Source organism: Puma concolor, chromosome B4 (genome assembly GCF_028749965.1).
Source record: "Puma concolor isolate L17-30 chromosome B4, mPumCon1.1.hap2, whole genome shotgun sequence".
In the NCBI taxonomy this organism is placed as follows: Eukaryota; Metazoa; Chordata; class Mammalia; order Carnivora; family Felidae; genus Puma; species Puma concolor.
Genome location: NC_141673.1, coordinates 52,877,319 through 52,897,345, shown reverse-complemented (window position 1 = coordinate 52,897,345; position 20,027 = coordinate 52,877,319). Strand labels below are relative to the sequence as shown.

Here is a 20,027-nt window from a genome sequence, read left to right as displayed (position 1 = left end):
CAACTCAGTTTCTCTTTTTGTTGTTATTTGTGTTTGTTCATTTGTTTTGTTTTAAAGTTTCCACATGTAAGTGAAATCATATGGTATTTGTCTTTGTCTGACTTATTTTACTTAGGATAATGCCCTCTAAGTCCATCCATATTGTTACAAATGGCAAGATTTCATTCTTTTTATGGCTGAGTAGTATTCCAGTATAATATATATGTATATATATAACCTCTTCTTTATTCATGCACCTACTGATGGATCTTTAGGTTGGTTCCATATCTTGGTATTGTAAATAATGCTGCAGTAATTATAGTGCATATATCTTTTCAGATTATTGTTTTCATTTTCTTTTGATAAATACCAAAAAGTAGAATTACTGGATCATATGGTACTTATATTTTTAGGTTTTTGAGGAACCTCCATACTGTTTTCCAGAGTAGCTACACCAGTTTATATTCCCGAAAACAGTGCATGAGGATAGAATTATTTTTTTAACAAAGCATTTCAAAGGCTTACTATTCCACTGAAGACTGTTAGTTAATAAAACTAGTATTAAACTTTAAGTCTTTTGCTTTCCAAAGTGGTGTACTATCCATTAATCTACACTAATAACTCACTTAAATTGTTACTACACATTTGAATAATACACACTATTATTTGAGAATAAAAGGGCAAAAAAAAAAAATCACAATCCAAAGCAAGGATTCTGAGGAGATAGGTTTGGTAACACCATCTTCATGTGTGTCATGCAATCCATATATGGTTAAAAAGGAGCTGAAGGCAGGCTATTAGGAAAATCACTTGCCTAACTGAAGACAGTGCCAGAGTAGCTTTGACAGACGGGAATAGTAAAAGAATTTACAGCTAGGACTATATAAAAATCCTCTATAACCATAAGCATTCTCTTTGTAATGGAATAAAGGAGACTAAAAAAATCCCTGCTTGGTAATATTTGAGGCTTCATAATCTTTTTTTTATCTTAAATTTAAAAAAAAAAAATTAGCATTTATTCATTTTTGAAAGACGGAGCATGAGTAGGAGAGGGGCAGAGAGAGAGGGAGACACAGAATCCAAAGCAGGCTGGGCTCAAACTCACAAACTGTGAGATGACGACCTGAGCAGAAGTCTGATCTTAACCAACTGAGCCACCCAGGCGCCCTGAGGCTTCACTTAAATCATTACCATGATTACAAGTTCATGATTAACCAAAATTTTAATAAAATAGGATTTGCTTCCTTTCTCCAACTCAAAGAGCAAGTCAGTTCTCATATCTACAAAAGAAGAATCTTGTCAGCACACTTCTCAAAAAAGTAGGATATGTCCTACAGGATATTTGCTAATGTTTTATTCAGGCTGTTTTAAAATAGCCCATCTTACTTTTAGAAGATCCTTCCAAAATCAACAAAACATTCCATTTAGAAGCTTTTCTTGATATTAAGTTTGAAATGGCATTCCATTTTCTATTACATTTAATTAAAGTCCTTTATTTTCAGCAGTATCTTCTTTTAAAAGTATCATATATCCAGGGCTAAGGGAAGAAACTCAAATTCTGGGTCACTTGCTGTGATAATATATGAATTCAACCATGACAGTATTAAAATATGAAAGGATTATGGCACATTTTGAGAAGAAATACACAGAACTGAGTTGAACTAATAAAATCTCTACTTAAGGAACAAATTAAGAGGAAAATGCGGAAATGATTAAATGCTTTTTTATTTGTTCAAATGGAGTTTAATTTGGAATCTACTCCTTCTGCCAACACTATTTAAAATCCACTAGGTCAATAATAGAAAAAATTTTAATCTATATGGTAGTTTCATCCCCAAAATAAAGACAACTTACGGGATTGACATTACAGTCTTAAAAAATGGTGCCAACAGTTGTGATACTTTTATTGTTTAGATTGTTATTATTTCCAGTGTAAGAATTTTGAATGCATTGTAATATATTTTTATACAGACTTTGAAAGGCAAACTCATGGTCTCATAAGGCAGTCTATGTTATTGTGGTAGGCAGAATTCTAATATGGCTTCCAAGATATCTTACCCCCTTTTATATATACCCTAAATAATCCTTTTCCCTTAAGTGTGGGCAGGACCTGTGAATATATTAAGCTATTACTCCTGTGATTATGTTATGTTAGATGAGAAAGGTGAAGGGATTTTGCATACATAATTAAGGTTCCTAATTTGTTGACTTTTGAGTTAATGAAAGGGAGATTATCCTGGGTGAGCCTGATTATCGAGCTGAGCCCTTTAAAGAGTGCTTAGGCCTTCCCTGAGCTCAGAGATAGTCTCCTGCCAAGAAGCAAACCATCATGAGTTTACAGCTATAAAGAAATTAATTCAGCCAACAGAAACCCAAATGAGTTTGGGAGATAACCCCAAGCCTCAGATGAGACAGCAGCCCCAGCCAACGCCTTGACCACTGCCTTGTGAAAACCAGAGCACATGATCCAACTGAGCTCTGCCCAGATTTCCTGATCCACAGAAACTGTAGGATAAGTAATTTATAGAGTTTTAAGTCACTGAGTTTGCAGTAATTTGTTACAGGGTAATAGAAAACTAATGCAGTTATATTAAACATTTACTGTGCTAATTAATGCTATGGGTAACACGACTGGACCCTATGCATATCTAAAAGTTAGTATTACAACCAGACTGTATTATAGCAATATATGTGCACCAATGTACATGAAAATAATTAGTCGTATCAGGAAAGAGACTTGCTGTAGTAAGGCTGATGTGTCCAAACCAAATTAAGAAAGAACAATTAAAACAACACTTTGCAGCAGAGGTTAGTAAGAGTGATGGTTTTTCAACTTGGACAGAGAAAGGTAAGGACCAAAAAGTGTATAAAAAGGGTAACATGATTCTGCAATAATTCAGTGTGACAAAAGACAGAAATGTAAGAAATAATCTTGGATCTCTGTCCTGGAGATTGGGGAAATGGCAGTTCTATCAACTACATAAAGAAGTATAGAGACGCTTGGGTGGCTCAGTCAGTTAAGTGGCCAACTTTGGTTCAGGTCATGATCTCAGAGTTCATGAGTTTAAGCCCCACATTGGGCTCTGTGCTTATAGTGCAGAGCCTGCTGGGATTCTTTCTCTCTCCCTCTCTCTCTGCCCCTTCCCTACTTGTACTCCCTCTCTCTGTCAAAATGAATAAATAAACTTAAAAAAAAAAAAAGTATACATAGGGGGCACCTGACTGACTCAATCAGTAAAGCATCGGACTCTTGATCTTGGGGTTGAAAGTTCGAGCCCCATGTTGGATGTAGAGATTACTTAAAAAAAAAATAGAAAAAATAATAGAGTGTGTCTTACTTGTTCACTGTAAAGCAGGGTCAACAAACTACGGCCTCTAGGCCAAATAACCCAGAGCCTATTTCTATAAATAGAAATTCTATAAATTTCCTTTATTGGAACAGAGCTGTGCCCATTCATTTATATATTGTCTGTGACTGTTTTTCTGCTACAGTGGCTAAGTTGAGTATTTACAACAGAGACTATATGGCCTGAAAAGCCAAAAATGATTACTCTATGGCCCTCTACAGAAATGTTTGACCAACCTGGTATACAGTATAGTATGCCCATAGTCCTTGGCACATAGCAAGTTGCTTAAGAAATGTTAATGAATAGGGGCGCCTGGGTGGCTCAGTCAGTTAAGCGTCCGACTTCAGCTCAGGTTGTGATCTTGTGGTCCATGGGTTCGAGCCCCGCGTCAGGCTCTGTGCTGACTGCTCAGAGCCTGGAGCCTGTTTCAGATTCTGTGTCTCCCTCTCTCTCTGACCCTCCCCCATTCATGCTCTGTCTCTCTCTGTCTCAAAAATAAATAAATGTTAAAAAAAAATTTTTTTTTAATTTTTTTTTCAATGTTTATTTATTTATTTGGGACAGAGAGAGACAGAGCATGAAAGGGGGACGGGCAGAGAGAGAGGGAGACACAGAATCGGAAACAGGCTCCAGGCTCTGAGCCATCAGCCCAGAGCCTGACGCGGGGCTCGAACTCACGGACCGCGAGATCGTGACCTGGCTGAAGTCGGACGCTTAACCGACTGCGCCACCCAGGCGCCCCAAAAAAATTTTTTTTAAAGAAATATTAATGAATATAATCATTAAAATTAATTTATAAAGTTCTCTAATAAATAGCCAGAACAAAATTACTAGGAGTTCTTATTCTTTTCCCTGGTTCAAATGTTTTAGGGCCCATGCTCTCATTTTTCTTCTACTTTCTGCTAGAGAAAATTTAGGTAAACAGTTGATGAGGGTGGAAAAAAATTAAGATTTTAGTCAGAACATTGGCCTAGCATGTAATTCATAATCTATAAATCATATAAAAAGGTCAAGCAGATAATATGCAAAATATGCAAACACGTACTTTCTGGGGCAAAGAATGCTATTGTCCCCCTGTTTTATATTTTTTCATTCTTTCTTTTAATAATGGGTATCCCTATCGCCATCCAAAGTTTAGCTAGGTACATAGCCATGTAACTACAGACACATCCAAGCTCTCTTGCAGCTATATATGGGCCTATGCCTAAAGTTCTCATCTGCAGAATGTGAGCAGAAAAATCATATATGCCTTGTTTAAAAAGGAAATGTGCAGGGCTCCTGGGTGGCTCAGTCAGTTAAGCCTCCAACTCTTGATTTCGGCTCAGGTCATGATCTAACCGTTCATGGGATCAAGCCCTGCATTGGGCTCTGCACTGACAGCATGGAGCCTGCTTGGGATTCTCTCCCCCACTGTTTGCCCCTCTCCACCGTGCATGCGCTCTCTCAAAATAAATAGATAAACTTACACCATAAGCATTTTTCTTTTTAAAAAGGAAATTTGCTTGCCTTCTACTTCTCTTCCTCCATTCCATAGGATTTAATGAAGTCTCAGAGGTCAGCCAGCTTCAATCATGAAGACAAACACAGTGTAATAAAAAAAGTCAGAGCAGGGCACCTGGGTGGCTTAGTCGGTTGAGCGTCTGACTTCAGCTCAGATCGTGATCTCACAGCTCGTGAGTTCAAGCCCACATCAGCCTCTGTGCTGACAGCTCAGAGCTTGGAGCTTGCTTCAGATTCTGTGTCTCCTCTCTCTCTTCCCCTCCTCTTCTTACTCTCTGTCTCACTCTCTCTCTCTCTCAAAAATAATAAACATTAAAAAAAAAAAAAAAAAAGATGTCCGAGCAACAAAAGGGAAGGAACCTAGGTCTCTGGCTGATCTCGTAGAGGAAAGCATGACTATGTACTCTGGACTAGTATGTGAAAAGATGTAAATTTCTATCTTCTGCGGACCACATATTTTAGCATATCTTTATTATAGCAGCTTACCCTATGTTAATAAACCCCCAACATCATTCACTTCAAAGTCACACAATTATATATTAGACGAAGCTACTATAACTCCTGCATTTGCAGTATAGTCTTTCTGTTGTGTGGGTATAAGGGCACTCTATAAAATTCTAGTAGAGAAGCCCTGGCTTTAAATGTATGATGGGGCATTTGGTCTCTTTCAAGTTCAGCAGACAATGACAAAATATAAAATTATGCCAAAAAAAATCTTTGTGCCCTTAATAATCCAGAGAGACAGAGAGTGCTCACTATGTGCCAGTTGATCTGTTCATCACAGAAGGAAGTGGAAAGACAAAAGAGTTTCATATACTTACAAGGGGATTGACTAGAAGAGTAAAAGAGCTATCAGTTTTGGAAGACACTCAATAGAGTACTTAATGGGTTGCAACTACAAGGTCCCAATGTCTTCTTCTAAAAAACCTTACTTCTTAGCTGCCAATGTCTTTAGGCGTGATGACTCAGTTTCTGTTTCTCTGAACATCAGTCCCAGAGTCTGCATAATTTCAATGCATGCCCTAGAAAACAAAGAGGAAAAAAAGCATGGGAATGGCATGATTGCATTACAAGTCCAGAATTTCACAAAATCAGTAATCCTTGATAGAATTGCTCTCAGGTAATTTATATAGAAAAAAAGTACGAGAAGGAAATTCTGTATATCAGATTGTCAACGTTGGTTGACCACTCTGTGATTGCTATATAGTAAACACTCAGAAATATTTGTTGAATGAATCAATAGCTGAATGTCAGGATTAAGTTATTTTCATATTGTTTTTTTATCCTTAAAATTTTTTTCTGATAATCACACACTACTTTAAAATTATTTTTAATAATTTTAACTTTTTCAGGTAGGTAATATTTGGCTCAAAATTTCAAAGGTAAAAAAGGGAAGACAGTGAAAGGTGTCTTTCCTCCAGACACCCATTTTTTTTTTCCTTTGGGACAACCGATATTCTAGTTTCTTGTATAGCCTTTCTTTAAAAAGTAGAACATAATGGGAGCACCTGCCTCGGTGGCTCAGTTGGTTAATCATCCGACTTTTGATTTTGGCTCAGGTCATGATCTCATGGTTCATGGGTTCGAACCCTGAGTCAGGCTCCACACTGAGAGTGAGGAGCCTGCCTGGGAATCTCCCTCTCCCTCTCTCTCTGCCCCTCCCCTACTTGTGCTCTCTCTCTCCCAAAATAAATAAATAAACTTAAAAAAAAGTAGAACAAAATGAATGCTATTTTAAAAAATTTATGTGAAGCAAAACTTGCAGCACCATTTATCATTAATATGGTACGTATTTTGTACAGTGCCTTCCATTCATCTTTAACACCCTAGGGGGAAAAGAATCTATGATTATCCAGTTAATACTTACACCAGCTCATCAGCCCTTTGGCTTCTATTTTGAAGTGTGCTCTTATCCCTAGACTCTGGCAAGTACTCATGAAGTTTGTTCACTAGGAAATAGAAAAGGTCACTGGTCTGTGAAAGCAAGCAGGAAAGAAGATGGTAAATAAGTTATCAGATGGTAAAACTCTATCTTTACATAATAAAAATATGAAGAAATTATTCTCTGGGGACGAAGTGAATTAAAATATCTCTCATTAATATTAGCATAATCCGAACTGAAAACACTTTTACTTACCACCGGGAAACAGACCACTGTTCTGGTGAACAGAGCCAGAGCTAAAGCCTAGGGGTGATGCTGAGAGATGCTTAATAGGCTTGGCTCTCCCGTTAATATTGAAGGCCCTCTAGAAGTAGGTGTTTAATCTCAGGCAAGTCATTTACTTACCTGGGAATAATATATTAAATGGAGGCTACTCTAATTCCTGTCTTTCCAAAGTAATTTGGCCTTTGTGAGGATACAATGAAATAAGGGCTAGAAAAACACTTTTAAAAATGTTTGCTAACCTGGGGCGCCTGGGTGGCTCAGTCGGTTAAGCGTCCGACTTCGGCTCAGATCATGATCTCACGGTTCATAGGTTTGAGCCCCGCATCAGGCTCTATGCTGACAGCTCAGAGCCTGGAGCCTGCTTTGGATTCTGTGTCTCCCTTGCTCTCTGCCCTTCCCCTGCTTGTGCTCTGTCTCTCTCTGTCTCTCAAAAATAAATAAATGTAAAATAAATAAATATATATATTTACTAACCTAAAAGCAAACTCACAACATTGGTGTAGCCTAATGAAGATGGTGGAGAATGATACTAATAATTCTGTTAATACAGCATATTTCCATCTCTGCCAAAATAAACACAGACTTAAGAGTGCAGGAACCAAATTTTTTGTGCTGCTATGCCGTCTCTTGAGATAAATCGAGCATGAAGTAAGCACTGGCCCATGAAATCAGGCAAGTTGGTACTAATTAGAAATATAATGTAATTGCTTCTCTTTTCTGTCCCTCTCTTGTTCGTTTTCTTCCCCAGGACTTTTGTTTACTAGTGACAAATTAGACTCTTTGTTTAGACAGGTATTATGGGTGCCTGTATATAGGTGATCTGGCATGAGAAGAGGCTGAGGATGGCAGGTGGAGAGAGGGCCCAGAGGAGAAGGAGCAGGATGCATAGCAGACCCTCTCAGAAGGGCTGCTGTTTACTCACTGCCCTGGTAAATTAGCACGGTTGGTGGCTCTGCACACTAGCTCTGGTGCCTAGTTCTTTCAGTTCATATCCCAGCTCTGCCATGGGTCAGCTTTGTCATATTTGGCAAATTACATACACACTGTATGACTCAGGTTATGTCTAAGATGGAATTAATGTCACCTGATGGGACGGAAATAAGATAGTATTTGTAGGGGCTTCTGGGTGGCTCAGTCGGTTAAGCATCTGACTTCGGCTCAGGTCGTGATCTCACACTCTGTGAGTTCAAGCCCCACATTGGCCTCTGTGCTGACAGCTCAGAGCCTGGGGCCTGCTTCGGATTCTGTGTCTACCTCTCTCTCTGCCCCTCTCCAGCTCGTGCTCTGTCTCTCTCTCCCTCAAAAATAAATAAAAACATTTTTTAAAAGAGAAAGAAATAGAATTACCATATGATTCAGCAATCCCACTAATGGGTACACTCCCAAAAGAACTGAAAGAGTCTCAAAGAGGTATTTACACACCCATATTCATAATGGTAACGTTCACAATAGCTTAAACATGGAAGCAACCCAAGTATCCATCAATGGAGAATGGATAAGCAAAATGTGTTATATACATAAATGGAATATTACTCAGCCTTAAAAACAAGCAAATTCTGACATATGCTACAACATTGATGATCCTAGAAGACATGATAAGTAAAATAAGCCAGTCACAAAAAGACAAATACTGGATGGTTCCACTTACATGAAATATTTAGAGAAGTTAAATTCATAGAAGTAGAAAGAAGAATGGTGTTGCCAGAGGCCGCGTGAAGTGGGGGAATGAGGAGTTATTGTTTGATGAGTATAGTTTCAGTTTTGCAAGATGAAAAGAGTTCTGGAGAGGCTCCAACAGTATACAGGACCTACTTAAAATCACTGGACCATACATTTAAAAATGGCTAAGATAGGGACACCTGAGTGGCTCAGTCCGTTAAGCGTCTGACTTCAGCTCAGGTCCTGATCTCACGGTTCGTGGGTTCGAGCCCTGCATCGGGCTCTTTGCTGATAGCTGAGTCTAAAGCCTGCTTCAGATTCTGTGTCTCCTCTCTTTGCCCCTCCCCTGCTTGTGCTCTCTCCCTCTCTCTCTCTCAAAAATGAACATTAATTTTTTTTTCTTTTAATGGTTAAGATGGCAAATTCTATGTTTATGTGTATTTTACCACAATAAAAAATAATGTTGAGAAAAAAAAACTTCATGGAGAAAAAATAAAGGGTTAAGAAGGAACATGAACAGAGAATTCTTTCATTCACTCATTCATTGATTGAACACATAACTACGGATTATCAGCTATGTAGCAGGAACTGTACTAGGTAATGAGATAATATCTTGAGCAAAGCAGACAAACAAACATGGTGTCCACAATCCTAAAGCTTACAATTTAGTCGACCTATGAAAAAATGTTCTCATAATTTAAAATTTACTTGTAAGAAAATTGTTTAAACAAAAAAAGATTACCTTAAAGAAAATTATACCCCATACAGTTGATTTCAAAAGGGGACATTGTGTGTGTGTGTGTGTGTGTGTGTGTGTGTGTGTGTATTTATAGTACATAATATATTTATATAAAATTATATATATTTGTAAAATTTTATTTATATGAAACTATTATATGTATGATTTTTTTTTTAATTTTTTTTTTCAACGTTTATTTATTTTTGGGACAGAGAGAGACAGAGCATGAACGGGGGAGGGGCAGAGAGAGAGGGAGACACAGAATCGGAAACAGGCTCCAGGCTCTGAGCCATCAGCCCAGAGCCCGACGCGGGGCTCGAACTCACGGACCGCGAGATCGTGACCTGGCTGAAGTCGGACGCTTAACCGACTGCGCCACCCAGGCGCCCCTATATGTATGATTTTTTATCATCTTACTCAGGAACCAAAAATTCGAGATGCCTCTAATCTCCCCACGCCAGTGTGGGTTCCTGAGGAAGTTTCACACAACCTTATGTTCACCAGGGAGCCCAGCACAAAGCTGCAAAACCACTGCTTAAGCTTAAAGCCATAATAACTTTAAAGAAAAAAGCTCCTAAAAGAAGATAAAAATGTTGACTTATTAGTTATATATGTTAACTTTGTATAAATGAATGTAAGATTGTGGTTGTGGATTAGAGAGAACATAAGGCTACCAGGTCTTGGAAGCATGGTGGGGAGGAGAACGAGGTACCCCACTAAGTGTGGGGAGACCGCAAATAGGGAGACTGCCCATATAACTTTTATTTCCCTCTCTCTTCATTTTGGCCTCTCATTTTTGACAACTGAATTAGAAGACCTATTTTAATCCATCTAAGGACATTACATTAAAGAAGGGCTGAAGTATTTTCTTTTTTTTTAAATGTGTATCTGTTTATTTTTGAGAGAGAGATAGAGACAGACAGAGAGGGAGACAGAGAATCCCAAGCAGGCTCTGCGCTGTCAGCACAGAGCCCAGTGCAGGGTCCAAACTCACCAACTGTGAGATCATGACCCGAGCCGAGATCAAGAGTTGAGCACTTAACTGACTAAGCCACCCGGGCGCCCCTGCAGTATTTTCAGTTAAGCAACAGAACATGAATGCTTTATTCCTAGATTTCTGATCAGGTTAATTTTTCACAAGACAATAAACTTTCAGTTCAATACGAATTGATTATGGGACCTGGTATACGCATGGCACACGTTAGACCTTAGGGTGAATACGAAGATGATGAGTAAGACACATGCCTGTCCTGAAGAAGCTTATAGCATACAAGGGTAAATTTAAAAATTTGCCAAAAACTATAGTAAAAAGGAGACTTTCTGAGCTAATTCTTGAGGGTAGGAACTGTGTCTTACTCATGCTCACATTTCTAATGCCTATTCCCATTCCTGGCCTAGAGCAGTCATGTAATAAATATTTGTTGAATTGTTAGAAGGTGCTGAGATACCATAGAACTGCATTGTCCAACACAGTAGCCACTGGTCACATGGCACTACTTAAATTTAAATCGATTAAAATGGTGGGGCGCCTGGGTGGCTCAGTCGGTTAAGTATCCAACTCTTGATTTCAGTTCAGGTCATGATCTTACAGTTCGTGAGTTCAAACCCTGCGTCAGGCTTTGCACTAACAATATGGAGCCTGCTTGGGATTCCCGCCCGCTTTGCCCCTCCCCCACTCACAATTTCCCCCCCCCCCCTTCTTGAAAATAAATAAACATTCTTTTAAATTTCACTTCCCTAGTCACTGGCCACATTCATTGTGGCTAGTGGCTACTTTATTGAACAGCATAGATTAAAGAACATCAAAGAAAGTTCTATGGTACAGGACTGCCAAAACAGATGAGAAAGAGGAGGGTTCCAAAGTTCCCCATAGAGGATGACAGGAAAGGCAGAAGAACGGCATTTGAGCTGAGCCTTGAAGAATGGATGGTAGGATTTTAACAGGAGAAAATGGAAGAAAGAGTAGCCTAGAGATAACAGCAGGGGAAACGAGGAGGGGCTGGAAGGACAAGGTGTTCAAGTCACCCCACGAGGCTGGAGCTTTTAGAGGAAAGAGATGAAAGCAAGGAAGTGTGGGGTTGAGTGGGTTAGGCCCAGCCTCATTCTCTTTCTTTGTATCTTTCTTTGGCTCCACAGCCAAGGCCATCTGCATCAGGCACATTGGAAGATTGGACATGCTTAAGAAACCTCGAGGCCAACGCTCTGATATTCAACATCAACACCCTTCTTGCTAGTCTAACCTGTAAGTGGTACCTCAGTTCTCCTACCTAGACATCTGCTTTAAATCCAGTCCCCCGATTGTGTCTGGTTTATCTAAGTGGACATCTGTGAGCCCAGTGTGAAGTCCTTTGCTAGTCCTCTCCCAACTGCTAGGTTTACACTGGACAATCTTTATATCCTTGCCACCTCCCCTACTTCATTCCATGAAGACTCTATTGCCAGACCCTAAACAAGCAGATCTTCCTGGTGTCAAATGTTTTTGCAGACATTTGGGTATAACCTACGCATGTGCTGGAATGCCCTGATCTCTTTTGCACACTCTCTGTGTAGAGGTCACTCTCCCCGCCGGTGCTCTGTGCCTTCCCTGGGAGCATCTACAGCTGGGTTCGTTTGCCCACTGCCTGCCCTATATAGATGTTGGCCCTTCCTGAAAACCCACCTTGCATGGGCCATGCCTGTCCAAATTTGGAATCTGTGACAGAAGTCCTTAGTGGAGAGCCTTAAATGCTAAAGCCAACGTGTTTGTACTTCGAAGGGAGAGCCACAAGAAGTTTTTGAGTGTGCAAGGACACAAAATCAGAGTTACAGATTAAACTAATACCACGTGTGGGATGGACTGGAGAGTTACACTTGGGTGTGATATATCAGTTTCCTTAGCCTTTTCACATTAACTCCATTTCCATGTTCATAATCACCTTGTGTGGTCATTTCGATGCCTGTCCCTATATTCTCTACAATCCTCTTTAGTTTTGGAGTCAAGACCCGGATGTTATATTCCTAACAGGGTGTATCCAGTTCAAGCATTTACGTAGCACAGTATCATTGTTGCCTGTCTCAGTGTTGGGGGACATTTGACATAATATTCTATGCAGCTAATACACTCTCTAATTAGGGTAATTAATCATTTCAGTTTGCTTGGGACTATCCTAGCTTTTGCACTCAAAGTCCCATATCCTGAGAACTTCTTCAGTCCTAGGGAAGCTGTGACAGTTGGTCACCCAAGTGTGGGCAAACCTGGATGGTTGGTTGTCCTACATGTGAAGCCCTTCGAATCTAAGACCAGGACTGTCTTGTATGGCTGGGGAGCTGTGCACTTTACAGCTGCTCAATAAAATGTTGGCAACTCTGAAACTACTGGCCAGAATTAGGATACAACATATAGCCATCAAGAGGAGCTCCACCCGAGGCAGGGCTCACCCCCTCGTTAGCACCATATCAGTACTCGGCCAGGGCTTCTGAATACCTGCCCATGAAACTGAAGTAAGTCTTACAGAGTAAGTCTGTAACTTGCTGAGTGAGAGCTAGGTTGATTTGACTCCCCAGGAGTCACCTTTTTAAAAAAGTCCTACATTCACAAGTAACTTGTTTTAATTGTACTTATATTGTAGGGTTACCTGAAGGTAAAACTTCTTAAAATCTACTTTCTCATCTCACTCTCTGTACCCATACATCTTGCATTCCAGAAGCTCCCCCTCCAACACACACATATACATGTGGTTGCCAAACCAACCCACATAAGGTACTTTTTGCTACCATTCTCCTTCCCCGTCTCTCCTCCGACACACACATATACATTATCGATTACGTCACAAGATTTCAAATACTGAGTCATGATTGCATTACATTTCCATCAACATTTTAAAATACAGCCTCCGAATACAAGACAACATTTATGTGTATTTTACTACATGCTCTAATATCCTGCATTCGATAAATAGCTGGAACAAGTTTCAAAGATTAAAAATAAAACAAAACACCTACTTTCCAGAAAAGCCTTTTCAGAATGAAGTTTTTCTGGGCTGCTACTTTAAGTTCTGTAATTAGACAAAGTATCTTCCTCAACGTATTGTCTTTAAGGAAAAGTTCAGATTTAAGTTGACCGAAGTGCTTAATTTTCTCCTCAGATCTACAGAAACACAAGAAAAAAAATTTCCATGTAAAAAATGGTAAACGGCAGTTGAAGAATATCAACAATTATTGACAGGTTTGTTAAACTTTGTTTCTAATGGAATTTTAATATAGTTTTGTGCTTCTAGTTTTATTACTCATTAGTAATGGACCTTGCTTTCCCCAGATTGAGCTATTTATAACTCTCCAGGCATACTTTTGCCCGTGCCCCTTTACTCAAGCTGTATCCACGTCAGCAATGCTCTCAGTGTCCCTAGGAAACTTGTCTCTCTTTCATAGTCTAGCTTGCAGTTTGCTACATACCATCTACCATACTGCCTGAGCCAAATGGAGTATTGTTTGCTTAATATTTTTTCTTTAAATCAACTCCCTTTGTGTGTGTGTGTGTGTGTGTGTGTGTGTGTGTGTGTGTGTGTGTAGAGAGAGAAAGAGATTATTCACAAAGAAAACTTTGTATCACTACTTTACAAGGAGAACCAGTGTCATGTGCCATAAATAGCAGGTAACTGTAAAAACATCAGGGAAGCAACACAGATTCTACATTGATGCGCCACATTCCCAGCCTGAGGCCTGCTCTCTCTTTAACAAAAAGGCAGATGAGCATGTCTCAGAGAGCTCCCGCTTTGGGCACCAAGCCCAGAGGTTCTCCCTAATGAGACTGGACTAGTTGGAAAAGCAATCACTGTTCCACTGTGGAATTCAAAGTTGTTTCCTGCCATGTCAGAGTACCACATGCATTCATCTCTTGTCACTGACCTGCGTACATTCGATACTTCAGGAAAAGCTGGCTTTGCTGAAGAGAGTAACACCTCCCCCTTAAAGCCTTCTCTAATTCCAGCATGAATGAGGACCCTCTCCTATAGCACTTTTCCCACACGTCTTATATATATAATGTATATATAATATATATAACATATATATAACACACATATATAATTTATATATATTATACATAACACACATATAATATACGTATTATATTATATATTATATATATTTATTATGTTTATTATATTATGTTATATATTGTATTATATATTATATATTATATTATAATTATATATTATATGTATAATATATAATATGTATTATGTATGTTATATGTTATATATGTGTGTTATATATTATATGGGTTATATATTATATTATATATTAATATATAAATATAATTATATTTAATTGTATAATATGTATTTATTTAATTATATAATATAATTAATATATATATATTATATATCTTTTGCCCCATTGTTGTGATCGTGTACTTGTCCTGGGTACTTTTCATGGACTAGCTCATGCAGTCCCACGAAGGGGGTATGGCTGGGAATTACTGTTACATTTATGGGATGTTAGAAAGGTTAAGTAGCCTGTCCAAGTTCATACAACTAGTGATTCAGAAGAGCAGGGTGCAAAGTAGTAGTAGAAGAGATGTTTCATATTCTGTGTAGGTCAGTGGAAACTTCCTAAAATTTCTGACTTGAAGTCAAAATATTTTTAAAAAATCTTTTTTAACATTTTTATTCACTTGTTGAGAGACAGAGAGAAACAGAGCACAAGCAGGGGAGGGGCAGAGAGAGAGGGAGACACAGAATCCGAAGCAGGCTCTAGGCTCTGAGCTGTCAGCACAGAGCTCGACGTGGGGCTCCAACCCATGAACTGCGAGATCATGACCTGAGCCGAAGTTGGACGCTTAACTGACCCAGCCACCCAGGAACCCCAAAGTAAAAATATTTTTACCACCTACTCCAACCTTAATACCAGCCATTTATCCCAATACTACTGCACGGAATCTTGGCTCTTGCCTACTACCTCCCCTTCTATTTAAAGACACTATGATTTTCTCTTCTATCCAATCACTGAGCCTCTCTTAGTAACAAAAACAGGAAGACAGTCTCTTTTCCAGTGGAGAGTCTGCAAGAGAAATGATCAAGAATTCAGGGACAGAAGTCAGAGGCAGAAGAACATGATTATAAATACGGGGTTCAGATTCTAGATCTGCCTCTCTTTACCTGAGTAATTACCATGGGCAAGTTACCCACTCTCTGTGTGCCTCAGTTTCCCATCTGTAAAATAGGTAGTATCATACCTACGCCATCATTTTGATACTTTGGTTACTACATGTGCTTAGCACACAGTAAATATTTAATAAATAGTTTGTAAATAAAATACGAACGAGCTTTGAGATCCCACTTCCCTATACATCCACTTCTAATTACAATCCCATTTCATTTAAAAAATACTATAAAATCCCTCTGTTCTCTGAGAACTCCAAAAACAGCAGAAATGTAGTTTTCACAAACAAGTGAGCTTAGAAAACCACAAGCTCAGAAAGCATACCAGCAGAATTACTTTCCAATTGACTTTCCTATTTTTCCCATTAGTCGACAATTTGCTGAGATTCACATAGGGACAGTTTTTTTTCCTTTGGCACCTATGATAATAGACTGAAATACCAAACTTACAAAAAATTTTTTTTTCATAAGAAAAAACACACTGATCTCTTCATACTAAAAATCAATTCATATGTAAATTGAGGTCTCATATACATCATAAATACAAGTTAGATTCAGGAGTCTATATTTCTGTAGAGACATTGATATAATCACAGTTTCTCTGCCCAGAATATTTGTTTTTACATAGATGATGGTAAACTGTACTTGGCTAATTTAAATAATAAAAAGTTTAGCGCCAGAAGACTCCATTATTCAATTTAGGAATAAGGGGAAATGTTACATTAATTTTAACAGATATTCTATATTTTCATCAGCTAGAAAATATAAATTCACTCAAATAATGTAGCAAGAAGGATTCTTGATCTAATGATAAGCTCTATTTTCCCATATGTTTTCATTTTTGGAGGGGATATTCTATGTAAATAATACATTTTTATAATGATTTACAGCTGGAAAAGGCTTTTCATACATTATCTCAGAAGCACTGTGTATATGTTCACAATGGTCCCTATACATCCATGATGTTACAGGACTCACATTTGTGACAGAGTTCTAATTTGAAACCCAAAGAATGTTTACTCCTTTTAAACTGAAGGTGCCTTGCAGGCAGAGACCTGTCTTATATATCTTGTACATAGACCACATTCTTCATAGTGCATTTTAAATCACTGCATTTTAAATGTGTTGCCTTCGGGAATTAACTTTGTAAGAAATATGCTTTTCATGAGTCAAGAGAGTGGTAGAACCCAACTCTCTTTCTGGCCTTCAAGGATAAATTTCAAGCCACACATATACAGAGAGATAAAGCCTATTTTATTATCCAGTTAGTTTTAAAACCACTTTAAAAAAATTTTTTTTTTCAACGTTTATTTATTTTTGCGACAGAGAGAGACAGAGCATGAACAGGGGAGGGGCAGAGAGAGAGAGGGAGACACAGAATCGGAAACAGGCTCCAGGCTCTGAGCCATCAGCCCAGAGCCTGACGCGGGGCTCGAACTCACGGACCGCGAGATCGTGACCTGGCTGAAGTCGGACGCTTAACCGACTGCAGGCGCCCCAAAACCACTTTAAATAAAGCACTAAAATTAAAACTGATACTTTTTTGCAGTAAACATATGAAAACAGATAGAAATTCTAAGCTGTCTGTATTGCCATCTTTTAAAAACTAAATCACAAACATCCTTACTTTACCCCTACATACCTCAGAACATACCTCAAAATAAACATTTTCTTACAAAATCATCATTGTCACATCTGTCAAAATTATCAATAATTCTTTGCTATGGTCTAATACCCAGTCCACATTCAGATGTCCTCCATTGTCTTAAAAATGTCTTTTTAGGGGCGCCTAGGTGGCTCAGTCAGTTAAGCATCGGACTCTTGATTTTGGCTCAGGTCATGGTCTCACAGTCATGGGTTCAAGCCCCATGGTGGGCTCCATGCTGGCAGTGCAGAGCCTGCTTGGGATTCTGTCTCTCTCTCTCTCTGTCCCTCCCTTGTTCTCTATCTCTCAAAATAAATAAATAAACTAAAAAACTTATTTAAAAAATGTCTTTTAGTTTTGGTTTGTTGAAATCAAGATATAAATAAGATACTTGTTATATTTTCTTATGTTTCTTAAGCCTTCTTAAAACTTTTACTATAGAAATTTTTAAACATACACAAAAATGGAGAAAATTGTATAAGAAACCCCATCTATCACCTAGATTCAATAATTTTTAACATTTTGCCAATCTTGTTTTATCTATTCCCTTAAACACGTATACACACACCTTACCTGTTTTAAAACTGAAATAAAATATATATAACATAAAATTATCATTGTAACCATTTTTAGGTATACAAATTAAGTGCATTCACGGTGTTGTATAACCATCACTACTATCCATTTCCAGAACTTCTTCATTTTCCCAAACTGAAACTCTGTACTAATGAACAGTAGGTCCCCATTTCCCTCTCCCCTCAGCTCCTAGTAACCTCTCTTTTATTTTCTGTTTCTATGAATTTGCCTATTCTCAATGCCTCCTATAAGTAAGTGGAATCATACAATATTTGTCCTTTTATGTGTGGATTCTTTCACTTAGCATAATTTCTTCAAGGTTCATCCATCTTGCCACATGTGTCAGGACCGCATTCCTTTTGAAAGCTGATATACCACACTTTAAATCAGATTCATGTTTAATTGTTTTAACAATTTATTCATTCATTCCATAAAGGCAGCCTACTGTGTGCCAATGACCAAGGTACAGTCTTGGCCCTTAAGGGGCATAGTACATAATAGGGCAGCACATAATCAAATAAGCAATCATAAGATAGGCTGTTGAGTCCTAAAAGATGGTAAGCACAGAATGTTCTAGAGGGGCCCCTCCTAATGTAGTTCTGAGAAATGATTTTTAGAGAAAGGGATAGCAAGCTAAGTCTTGATGAGTTGAAGTTATTCATGAAGGAGAAGAAGAATAGAGAGTAGGGTTCCAGGATAGAGGAAAAAACAAACAAACAAAAAAACCAGGGAGCTTTCTGAGAACTGTGAGATCATTTGGATCAGGAGGTTAGGGCAGGAGTTGAGGGGACACAACAGTTGAAGATGGAAAGACGAAAAGACACATCAGAAAGATCTTTATAAGCTGCTGTAAAGTTTAGACCTTTTTCTAAAGGCAATGGAGAGGCATTCAAAGACTTTAAGGGAGGGAGTTACATGATCAGATTTGTGCTTCTGAAAGATTTCTTTATTGTTATGGAGAATGGTTTAGAGAGTGAAGGCAGAAGCCAGCTAGGAAAATACTGTAGGAGCTCAGAACAAAGGTAATTGGGCTGAGCATGTGACAGTCAAAGAAGTAAATGTTATCCAGATATATTAGAGAAGAGCAATAAATCATGTGGTGAATGGCTGGGTGTGGGGGCGGGGGGGGGGGGGGGTGTGGTGTAGGGGAAAGAGAAGATAAGGATGACTTCCGGGACTCTGGCTTAGGTGATCTGGGGATAACAACATCAGGCCCTGTGTTAGGGAACATAAGAGGAAGGTCCGGTCCCAGAAGGAAGATGCTGAGTTCTGTTTCAAATATACTGACTTTAAAGTTCTTGTAAGACCTACAAGAGGTGATGGCCAGTGGGCAATTATGTTTGCAGACCTAAAATTCAGGGCAGAGAGTTGAAGTAGAGGTGTAAATGTGTTGGTCATCAACACCTGGAGTTACGAGAGGCAGAGATGAGGGAAGAGTCCCCCACGCAACTCTAGCATATCATCACTCCTTACCTATATGGCTTTTGACTTCCGGTAGGACTGAGCTCACCAGCACGTAGGGGATCTTGTAAAAGAGTAGCTTTCTAAAAGAGGAAAAAAGTGGGAATAGTTAGAATCTTTGTTTACTGAAAATCAATTTCTCCTACTTTTAGTCAATACTGTATATCTATTCCTTAATCCATGCTATAGTACGTGATTTGTTTATGTAAATAATACCACAGAGTATTTGTTTCCTTATATAGTTTTTAATAATTTTAAGCATGACACTTGCTCATTATAAAATGAAATTATCTATCAAAATCAAACAGTACAAAAATGCATAAACAAAAGATAAAAGTTCCATGTCTCTCCCTAATCCTCCCATCCCACTAGTCAAAGTACCTTACTATATACTTGATACTAATATAACACTGTATGCTAATTATACTGAAATTAAAAACAACAGCGACAACAAAGTACCTTGCTATATTATTATCAGTTTGGTTTGTATCCTTTCAGGTATATAAAAACATACTAATTATAACATACATCTATAGGGGCGCCTGGGTGGCTCGGTTCATTAAGCGTCTGACTCTTGATCTCAGCTCAGGTCATGATCTCAAGGTTCGTGGGATCGAGCCCGGAGGCAGGCTCTGAGGCAGACAGCGCAGAGCCTGCTTGGAATTCTCTCTCCCTCCCTCTCTCTCTGCCCCTCCTGCACTAGTGTGCATTCAAACACACGTGCACCCTCTTTCTCTCCCAGAGTAAATAAACTTAACAAAAGACATACATCTTATACATATTAGATGATATCTTTTTATAATATATATTTAGT

At 38.6% G+C, this 20,027-nt stretch overlaps 1 protein-coding gene and 1 long non-coding RNA gene across 6 annotated transcripts in view; one reads left to right on the top strand and one right to left on the bottom strand.

Moving 5' to 3' along the window:
- Positions 1-20,027, bottom strand: part of CB4H12orf56 (chromosome B4 C12orf56 homolog) — a 120,805-nt gene that overhangs the window by 46,245 nt on the left and 54,533 nt on the right. For all 4 annotated transcript variants that reach the window (XM_086712915.1, XM_086712912.1, XM_086712914.1 and 1 more), the window contains exons 5-8: positions 19,226-19,296; positions 13,373-13,517; positions 6,694-6,800; positions 5,759-5,848 (exon numbers count right to left, since the gene is read on the bottom strand). In XM_086712915.1, the coding sequence (XP_086569041.1) occupies positions 5,759-5,848; positions 6,694-6,800; positions 13,373-13,517; positions 19,226-19,296 (413 nt within the window). The remainder of the gene's footprint in view (positions 1-5,758; positions 5,849-6,693; positions 6,801-13,372; positions 13,518-19,225; positions 19,297-20,027) is intronic.
- LOC147579073 (uncharacterized) overlaps positions 1-20,027 on the top strand; it is a 118,981-nt gene that overhangs the window by 49,037 nt on the left and 49,917 nt on the right. For both annotated transcript variants that reach the window (XR_015253519.1, XR_015253518.1), the window contains exons 4-5: positions 11,528-11,633; positions 13,516-13,595. This is a non-coding gene — a long non-coding RNA (uncharacterized LOC147579073). The remainder of the gene's footprint in view (positions 1-11,527; positions 11,634-13,515; positions 13,596-20,027) is intronic.